This window comes from Ptychodera flava, chromosome 6 (genome assembly GCF_041260155.1).
Source record: "Ptychodera flava strain L36383 chromosome 6, AS_Pfla_20210202, whole genome shotgun sequence".
Classification (NCBI taxonomy): Eukaryota; Metazoa; Hemichordata; class Enteropneusta; family Ptychoderidae; genus Ptychodera; species Ptychodera flava.
Window position 1 is genome coordinate 22,948,794 of NC_091933.1, and position 10,140 is coordinate 22,958,933.

The following is a 10,140-nucleotide window of genomic DNA, read 5'->3' on the forward strand; positions in this document are numbered from 1 at the left end:
GAAGGAATTTCTACCTCTTCTTTGACGTAGTAGTATTTCTAACTGAATTGGGAGATGCTGTCTCGTAGGGTCCGTTATTCTCTAACTAGATGAGAGAGCTGGACATGGACAGGGCCGGGGACAGGGTGACATCAAACAATAAGCGGGTATGGAATGTAAACCATGAGCATCAAGACTGACACGGAGAGCCAGCTCTCCAGTCTGTCAGTGCCATGTCTATCAGCATGGATTTGTGTCCCGGAACATTTTGTTCAGCCTTTGGCAGAACTGAAACACTTGTCAAAAGTAATTCCAATGGACAAAAAGTAATTGTCAGTGCCCATATGATTTCATTTTTTATAAAAAAAATCATTTAAAAACCCCAGATGTTCCTCTCTGGATTATACTGATACTATATCAGTAAAATGAAATAAAAACACTTCCTGGTATGAGAACAATTCCACAGCCGTGAATGTGAAAGTAGTGTGTGTGTGCGTATTTTTTAGAGTTCAATCACGATTATTTTTCAGATAGGTATTGGTAGAGGGCGCTGTTGGTGTTGCCATATCGATTTGTCCTCAGCACATTACGGAAAGTAAGTTTTTAAGGAATACTCGAAATCATCGTTTCATCTGATGTTTTCAAATGTGATACACGGTTAACACACATCCCCTGTGCATTCAGACGAATTTGCACGTGATCCACTTCAGTTTCCACTCGATTTGGTCTTACACTGCAACGTAATCTTCTTTGACATTGGTGTACAGATTATGACATCACACATACAATACAATAAATCTCCCTCTCTTGATATAATAATTCAACATCAAACTGTACACACCGATGTTTTGTTGCAGGGGAATCTTTTAATACAATCAATACAGTTGCATTAACAGAATCTTTATGTCATTACATATGCACAAGTTTTTTTTTTCTTTCTAAAATGTAATACTGTGATATCGTATTGAGAGTCTGTAGATGTCACACAATTTCTGATTCCGACATGATTTTTTATGAATTTTGCAATGTGTGAGTTCTATTTGTACAGTATAGTTTCTTGTTTTACTCTAAAAATCATATCAATATGCTAGTTCACTTTCTTAACATGGCCAGTAAGTGTGTGATATTGAATGTAATTGTTTACAGGTGAATTATAGTCCGGACCAGAATTCCTTTGTCAACAATAGAATGGCATTTTAACTGTGTTTGTAAGGCCAATATTTTTGTATCTGGACATACTTGAGGAAGATAATGACTAAATTGACTTGTTTTTTATAACAAGGTGTATGAAATATCACTATTCGTTACAGATATATTGTCCTGTATTGAAATAACTCATTCGAAAATATTGCTAACATGGGTAGGTAGAAGAGGGTAAAATAGGCCATTGGGAACAATGTATCGATTTGTTACGATGACGTCATCCAATCCGTTGTTTTGTATATCCAGGAATCGAATCAGATAGCTGTAATTAGCATACACGCCGACAGGTAAACCACAGTACCACATGGCAGAGAAATCTCCATCCCAACCAAGGAATGAACTTGCAAACCCTTTTTCTCACGAAACCACAGACAAGCTTACACCACCAGTTGATGGCCGCAAGTTCTGTAATGAAGGAACAATGAAAGTATAGACGTTAGCACTGTATTCACATTATTTACAAACAGGACTTTTAACGATCGTACGAGGTTACTTACTTGAGCACTAGACCACTTCGTTCCTGTCACCTTTTTGAACAAAATAATTTCCATCCGCCGCGATTGTGATTGTAGTACATTAGATTACAGGCCAGGTGCCACACACGATACCCCTCAGCATTTCTGACCTCACTGATAAATTTTGCTTAAAGGGATATAAGCTGTATGTTGTGGCAAGTTTTTCAGTATTCTGCTTCTGTATATCAACTACCGTGTCTGACCCTAATCCGTTTGTCGTGCTGAAATGTCGAGTATTCTTTTTGTCAACACAGCTTGTATGTGTGTAGTGATCATTGTTTATTGTTTACAAATGAATCAAGTTCTAGTCCGGACTTGAATACAATTTTCAACAATAACAATGTAGATTATACTCATATAGGTTTGTTGATATACTAAATACTTGGCAGTTTAGGGATTCAATGCAGAAGGTGTAGGGAAATCACAAAACAAAAGTTTTGAAAAAATAGCAAAAAGATACAGCTTATGGAGCTTTAAGTTGCCTCACCGAAAAGGTTCTGAGCTCGTCTTCATTTAAAATTGCAAAACGACCTTTACAGAAAAGTATAATAAAGCCAAATGCCAAACATATGAGGCCTGTCGCTCATCAACGCAACGGTGAATATTAAAATGTGAGCGATATACTTCGATGCGTTACAGCTACAGGGACCCTCTCTTCACTATCTATAGAATTTTTATTCGTCCTTTCTAACTCGGGAAATGTTTTATGAATTCCTTTTCTCAAGAAAGATATTTTTTATCGTGAACGAATTTCAATCGTTTATTGTGTTTGTCTGTTCTCGTATTTTTTATTTTTCGAGTTTTTTTCCCGAAATTAGTATTACAAGTAAATTCTTCTTATAAGAACTATGATATGTTATCGATTGCTTCAACATTTTCACGATTAGTAGTGCTTAAATAAATAGAAATCTCGAATCGCAGCAATATTATGTACAATCTTAATGTACCATGAATCACAAGAGCGTAATATAACGTTCTTAATTATAGGCGTATATACCTCCACTCTTCTGGGCGACTGCAAAGTGCCGACCATGGTCGACAGCTGAGCGGCTTTCTGGGCAGGCGGATCCCGCACACGATACTGTCTGCGATGTAGCCACGGACCAATAAGAGTCCTTGTCAGCGCAGTGGGCGGCAATGACGTCACTTTCAGCATACACGTCGTCGATTGCATCTTCGCTGACTTCCATCTTTTCAATTATCACTTCGTCTGAATTGGGAATCTCATCCTGTTTAATTACAAAGTTTCCTGCTTATGAAATATGTGTAAAGTAAACTAGGTACGTTCATGTAAAAGGGAATTTCATTTTTTTTAAGTTCAATCACTCGTCAGACTTCAACCTTCAGATAATTCCCCGTAGGGTCGTAAAAGTTATTTCTCATCATAATATTTAAAAACATTATATTGTAACGAGAGGTCTTTTTAAATTTCATTCTTGCACTCCCCTCCCTCATTTGATGATATATGTGTGTCTTTATGAGCTCATGACCAAACTAGTTATACAAAAGCGGTACAACTAACAGGAATATTTTCGTGAAGCAGTAATTCAAACTCTCAGCTAAATAATTCATGTTTTGTAGTGTCCAACCGGATCTCGTGAGCAACAGTTGATCACATTACACGATGTTTTGACTTTTGGACAGCCTTCAATCAGGGACATTTAGTTCAAACTTCTAGTTCACAGTTGCATAGACTCACAGACAGTAGAAGCTCCTACTATCTATTATGGACTTAACGTAGTGTAGTTTTACCAACATATGCAAACAAAAAATTGATACAGCTAGTCCACCCAGAGAGGCAGAGATCAGAAATGTCACTTTTCTTTTGAGGGCGATCTATAAATCTAAAGGGGCAATCTTCAATCCCTGATTCCCGCATTGGTGGTTGTTGACGTTATGATTATGTCCTTTGTTCTCCTTTGAAATGTGTGCACGGTTAGTCAACATGCTTAGAACACAATCTGGAATTAATTTTGGAGAATTGCATCTTTATATTGTTAACATTTCTCATAGATGAAAGTTGTAATGTTATAAATTACTCAGAAACAAGTGTATTGCAAGAAAAAAAAACAGATGAACTTACATTTGCAGATTAAACCAACCTTACTTCACTATCCAATTATCCCAAATTAGTTCCAATCGTGTTTCAGAGATAAAGCTAACAAAAAACCTCCCCTTTAAACATAACTATCGCGTTTGTTCGATTGTCAGGAACGTATTGAGTTAGAGGATGAAGGGAGCATGCGCAGATCATCCAAATATTTTTTGAGAAGAGGATGGCCTACTCACCGAAGAATGTGAATCCATGAAGCTGTTCAGTTCTCCCGGAGTTACTTCGGTGTTTGCGTCGTATGTAGAAAGGAGGCACACAGAGTTCTGAACGTCCACTAAAGCGTCTAATTTCTGTGAAATCACAAAATTGATTATTAACTTGGCAAACTAAATTCATCGTCGGGTTTGTATAGATGACTTAACCCACACCAAAACACACCCACTCAAAGAACCAACCCTGATTTGTTGCGATTGAATTGAGATGGGGGACGGCAGTCAGCAACAATTGAATTGAGTTTGGTTTTTTTACGTTCTACTGTATCTAATCAAAACGAAGGGTTTCTTTAATTCTCAAATACAAAAGATTCGGAATTTTGTATGGATATGTAATGCCAATCGCGTTGAGCGGAGCTAGCGCACTTCCACACAAAATCGTGGCTTACTTTGTCTCTGACGAAGTTTGACTAATACACATCGGCATCATTTAAAAAGTCAGCTTAGAGCAGACACCTCTAATGTATCACTGTCCACGCCTAAATTTGAAACAGCAAATAAGATTATCAAAACTGAATATGAAAAGAAGATCACAACAAATTTCTTTGAACAGTTTATTTGAAAGTTGTGATTTTCTATTGAAGTAAAAAACGATCGTCTGACATGTATGGAATCTATGGAATGTAGCCAAGCAAACCTTTCTCTGAGAAGTTGAGAAACTTAGGGGTACTTTTTCAAACAAGTAGCACCATACACACAATGTGACCCATGTATCAGACGCCATGGCCGCGATGCATGTATCTGTAACCCCTTTGCCTACCATGGTAATCACACATTTCATTCGCCCTTCCACACAGCTTCAAGCCCGTACCTTATTTACGTCGCGCACTAGGTAAGGAATTCCAGCCGGCACATCTCCGCTTGACTTTGACCCAACCATGACCTTAGCGTCACCGCTGGAGTTTGTGAAGCCGGTCCTGTAAATCTCTTCACCGTTTGCGACACTCACTGCAATCGAGCCTTCAAATGAACTGCCGTCCATGCCTTTCACTTCGATGGAGTATCGCTACCAATAAAATGGTCAAATTGTTTATGTCTGGCCAATTTTTTGCATCATTAAATTGACTAAAGAGTTATAACCTCATTGATTATTCTGTAGATTCATGTAGAATTGAAACGTAATTTTAATGTAATAGTTATTGTTATTTGATTGAAATTTCAGGTTTTGGGTTCCACTCTGTCATTAAAATCTTCCCTTGGTCAACTGCGTTCTCATCACAGGCGTGCTGTTTACTGTTTTTTTTGTATAAGTGTAGTTTATGCCAACGTTCTCTTCAGCACGCCTGTGGTTCTCATGTATATCTCCAAGATCACACAAAGTGTTGCCAAGATAAATGCATGTTTTTACGTCACACTGAACCAAAAGATTTCTAACGTCGCCGGTGTCATTGCTGTTTCGATCAGGGCTTTCGTTGTAATTAACTTGGTGCGCACTATCTCACGATGTAGTTGCCTGGAAGGCAAAAGATGTATGCCCTGGTATGAAGTCAGAGTGCTTCAGGTGACCAGATATGAACTGAATTGCCTCGCGTGCACATTTTGTAAAGTACTTCTTGGGGTATTGGCTTTTATGACATTACATTGTTTTTATTCCCGAAATTAATCCAATCTATCTAAATTTGACATTATCCCCACTGTATTACGCAATGAAAAAAAAGAAAAGAAACCATTTGAAAAATTATGATCCAACAATATCTGTCGATGCAAGTGCAAATGGCTGAGCAGGCTCTTAACTGGCAGAGGTCGCGTTTGCGTATAAATTCTGCATATTTCACATATAATTGCCATGTAGAACGAGTTGACCTACTTCACAGTATCTCAATGCGCCCAAAAACGATACAATCATCTGTGCTGCGCCGTGTAGCAGCAAAATGAGTTCGTGACCTTTGAAGTACGCGTTTCAAAAAATAAATACCCATGGGAACCTGCTCACCACGCCACGCAACTCATGTACAGCTGACTATGGTGCACTTGTCAGGCGATGGTCGATGATTCTGGTTATTGCCTATATTGTCAAGTTCAATGCCTAATTTACGGAAACACGATCCGCTATCTGCGGACTACGTGCTGAAGTACATTGACTGTTCATGTCAACGATCGTTTCTCCCTCTGCAGAGTTTCTGTATCCCGTTCAACAACGCTGTACCTCGATCACACGATAGTGACGCTATGTAGCTGTGCAGTATTGAAACTTATCATAAAATGGCCACCTCGTCTAACAGTAACACCACAGTCCCTATAGAGGGACTGTGGTAACACGTATTGTCAGGATTATCGTACGGAAAAAAGACTGCAAAACTAAGACTTATGAATCTTCATCAGAATTGAACACATCATGATTGTACACGAGTATCAACCGTGAATGCACGTTGAGCTCGGCAGTTACACAAGCATGGTACGCTACATGCATAGCCCTACGAGTATGGCGACAGTGTCCGGCTTTGGCTACGCCGGGGGGCTACGCCGCCTACCGGAGGTGGGAGGCGGCGTAGCCAAAGCCGGACACTCTCGCCATACTCGTACGGCTAGCTACATGCACTGCCGCGATGCCGATCGTATGCATTCCAAGGCCTATCCCGGAATTTGTTTCACAAACAACCTCAAAGGAGAGCAAACATACTTCTATGGACAATGACGAATACGTTTCTTGGCGAAGCAAAATCAAAACAGTGCAGCAGTACATGAAGTAGGTCATGGCCTTGGACTCTGTGCACGAACCTGATTGGACACTTCAATACCTTTGACCCAAAGTTATTATTCATCAGCACTTCCATGCCATGAGGCTAGGTAGAGAACGTATTACGTACGCAGTGTACGCTGTGTGTTAGGAACGCACACAGGGAATGCACAGCGTACACTGCGTACGTACGCAGGCTAGCGAGAGAGTTGCCGACATCGACGGTTATTTACGAAAAAAGAATAAAAGACTGGCATTTTTGGAAGCGATCGAGTAGCTGCGGTAGGCAGGGATACGACTTGGGCCCAAGAACGCTGAATTTCGGCAGTAATTTGGCTTTTACGTCAAGTCCAAAAATGGATTTGAAGTCACCAACTCTACGTACGGGTCTTTGCAGGGCTGTGGTGAGCGGGGCTATTAATAGCTGTAGCGGAACACACAGCATCGTACGCAGGGCTAAGAACGTATGTACTCATTTCTGGCGATCGAGCAGCGAGGGAACAATCAATTACCAAGGATGAAGCTAATTTGCAAAACGATATTTTATCTTGAATAGTGAGTTGAATGAGTAATAAAATATCATATTTTTAATGTTCAATACGAGGTTGAAACACGGAGGGACCGTGGTTGAAACCAGAGCTATCCAGCTGTAGCCAACCTGGACAAGCACATTTCACAGCGCCCTCAAACAGTCGATTGTTTTCACTTGTCATACGCGGCGTAACAGAAAAATTAAAACTTTCATAACTTCATTAATATCCAAGCCACGCCCACCAAAACCTTTTCAGTTCTAGCCATTTGAATTCTGAAGATGTCTACCAAATTTGACTGAAATACGTTCAGCCGTTTTTGAGAAAATGGACCAACAGACAGACAGACACACAGACAGACATCGCTGGGACATAACCTCGCTGCGCGCATGCGCACGCGAGGTAAAAACGCAGCTTATAAACTTTACCTTATATTGCGAGACATCAACATCTTCATCGCCATCGCTGTTATCTAGCACTCCAGTTGAGAGAACACAGACGACAGCCACCAAACCAACTACCATCAGTGAACTCAGGATGGCACCGACCTTGAACTTACGAGTCTTGAAGAGAGGGATTGCTTTTTTGTCATTCCCCGGTTCGATCTGTAATTTCAAAAGAGTCCATGTCAAAAAATCTTAGACCCTGTAGTTTGGTTATCATACGGACCGAAAAAAATGTACCATTCGCTCTCATCAGGAGAATATGATATATACGAAACCACAAAACGCACGTAAGTTGTTGTATACCCTAAATGAAAGGTCGTGTGCGCTTTTGGGGATTCTGTTCTCTACCAAAGCTGAGGAGTATGATCGTCCGTACCGTCAGCCCTTGGGCCTATAGACATCGGCTAGCAACCTCATGTGAAAAACTTAATGTTTGAAGAGTTGAACACAGTCGTATCGAAAAATTGACATTTGAATTCAACAAATATTAGGGATCAAAGATGATTCCTTTCCCCTAAATATAGAAGAGGATACGTGTGTTATAAATAGGGACTGGACAGAAATTACAGGGGGAGGGCCGATGTTTTTCACAAGCATACCATTCAGATCAATTTCAGTGTCCATTCTTATCCTGTTTTGATAGTAAACTAAAATGCATGTCTGAAAACATTGGCACCATAATGAAACACCTGTGTTCACAATACAGTAATTTTCGACTACTGTTACGATGTACACTTACGCTAGTTAGTTGATCCAAGCTTTGGCTCATCGTGTTGACAGACTTCTCTGGGTCCATACTTGTACGCTTGAAACCGATATCGACGACAGCAAAGGTGAAACAGTCGGTGGTATACCAAGATTCACTGGACATCTGTCGCATTATATAGTCGGTCCAACCGGATTTCGTGAGCAACAGGTCCAATCAAAGCCCATTATAAAAATAATTTCTCAAATTTGAGCTTGCTGTCAACATTGTAAATTCCCCCGCTAACCAGAAATATAAGTTTCCATATTTAAATGGAAAAATGCATTCCTGCAGAACATGACAACTTTGACATCCCTGCTTTACACGCAACCTGAGCTCTTTACAAAGAGGTCTGCATTTGTTGGAGGATAGAGTAAACTTGACTTTTGTGTTGGGGAAGTCGGCCGTTTGATATATCACGGGCCGCGGGCTTAACTCACAATGTGCAAGAATTTCGTTTGTTAGGAGATCCTGCGATATTTTATCAGTCTGATTGACTTTTTAAAAACAATAAAATTATGAAGCTTAATAGCTTTCGGAAAGAGGGAGATAAAGAAACGTTCGCATTGAAACTCTACTCTTGGCATTTAGAAATGTAAAGTGAAAGTTGCCTGTTCGTAGAATTGTAGCCTTACATAGCTACGGGCCCCTAGTTGTCTGAGATGTATGGTCAAAGAATCTAGGCTTCTTGAAAAATACTATGATTTCTTTTTGCAACATGACAGTTGAATTTGGAGTCCCTGATTCTGTTACGAACTCTGTGCCATATGTTTTCCACATGTATTGGCTAATCAACGCCGCGTGATTATTAAATTGAGCAGTTTATGACTCTGAGCAGGTGGTGAATGACACGACCGAATATTTGAAAGTAAACATGTCAATGCCATAATAGAGTAACCTTGAGTGAGAATACTCGACGGAAACCAATGGCCCATACAGTTTTACTAGTATACCTGTACAAATTAAAGCCTGTAGCTGTCGCGCTATCGGGAACTTTCCAAGGGCTCCATTTTTGCTGTAAAAATGCATTAATAATAATTACTTGTGCCTTGTTTGTTGAATAAGTATTCACTGAAGAGCTACAAAATTATGTTCATAGTGTCATTTCAATGTTGTGCAGTGGGTTGACAGATCAGTGCAAAAATAAAACAACAAAAACCTGTTTAACGGGTGAAAACACTGCGCAAGTGCAAATTAAAGCATCTTTCTGTTGCTCGCGTTATGGCTTTTTTACACTGTTTTATCCCGATTTTCCGCTTTAAATAGGTTGGTTTTCTAAAATGAAGCAACGGTCACAATGATGTTTTGCAGATTTTTATCATATTTATGTTGTCAAGCGTATAAAAAATAACCTTACTACTATAAAGAATGTAATGCACAGCCATGAAAGTCTATTTTCAGCAAGATACATATGAAAACAATGTTAAGTTTATTTGCACAAACAAATGCTAGTGTATAGTATTTATTTGTGTGAAGCGGCATGCAGATCAGGAGATGGATCTAAGCGCGCTAAGCTCAGCCGATCAAAACTGATACCTGTCTCCTTGAAATCTACAAAGAATAGATGACGGCAATTTATTTGTTTTCTTTTGTTTTCAATAACCTGGTCTATCTCTGAAGGAGCATCTATGGGCGACCATTAAAAAACACAGAATGACTGTTAAAATATAAATGTATTTAAAATATAATATATATATATATATATATATATATATATATA

The 10,140-nt window shown here is 39.4% G+C and overlaps 1 protein-coding gene across 1 annotated transcript; it reads right to left on the bottom strand.

The window, feature by feature from the left end:
- Nucleotides 1–832: 832 nt before the first annotated feature.
- On the bottom strand, nucleotides 833–8,521 carry LOC139135194 (uncharacterized). Its single transcript, XM_070702464.1, has 6 exons — nucleotides 8,415–8,521; nucleotides 7,658–7,834; nucleotides 4,834–5,028; nucleotides 3,987–4,100; nucleotides 2,695–2,926; nucleotides 833–1,587 (listed from the first exon to the last, which is right to left on the bottom strand). The coding sequence occupies exons 1-6, from the start codon at nucleotides 8,469–8,471 to the stop codon at nucleotides 1,451–1,453; spliced, it is 912 nt and encodes a 303-aa protein (XP_070558565.1). The 5' UTR covers nucleotides 8,472–8,521; the 3' UTR covers nucleotides 833–1,450.
- Nucleotides 8,522–10,140: the final 1,619 nt, after the last annotated feature.

Excerpts from the sequence above, each read along its gene's own strand:
- LOC139135194 (XM_070702464.1), bottom strand. The coding sequence starts at position 8,471 with ATGGACCCAGAGAAGTCTGTCAACACGATGAGCCAAAGCTTGGATCAA. Across the intron at positions 2,927-3,986 it reads TCATGGATTCACATTCTTCG|GATGAGATTCCCAATTCAGA; the intron begins GTGAGTAGGCCA and ends GTAATTAAACAG. Across the intron at positions 1,588-2,694 it reads AGTCGCCCAGAAGAGTGGAG|AACTTGCGGCCATCAACTGG; the intron begins GTATATACGCCT and ends CCTTCATTACAG.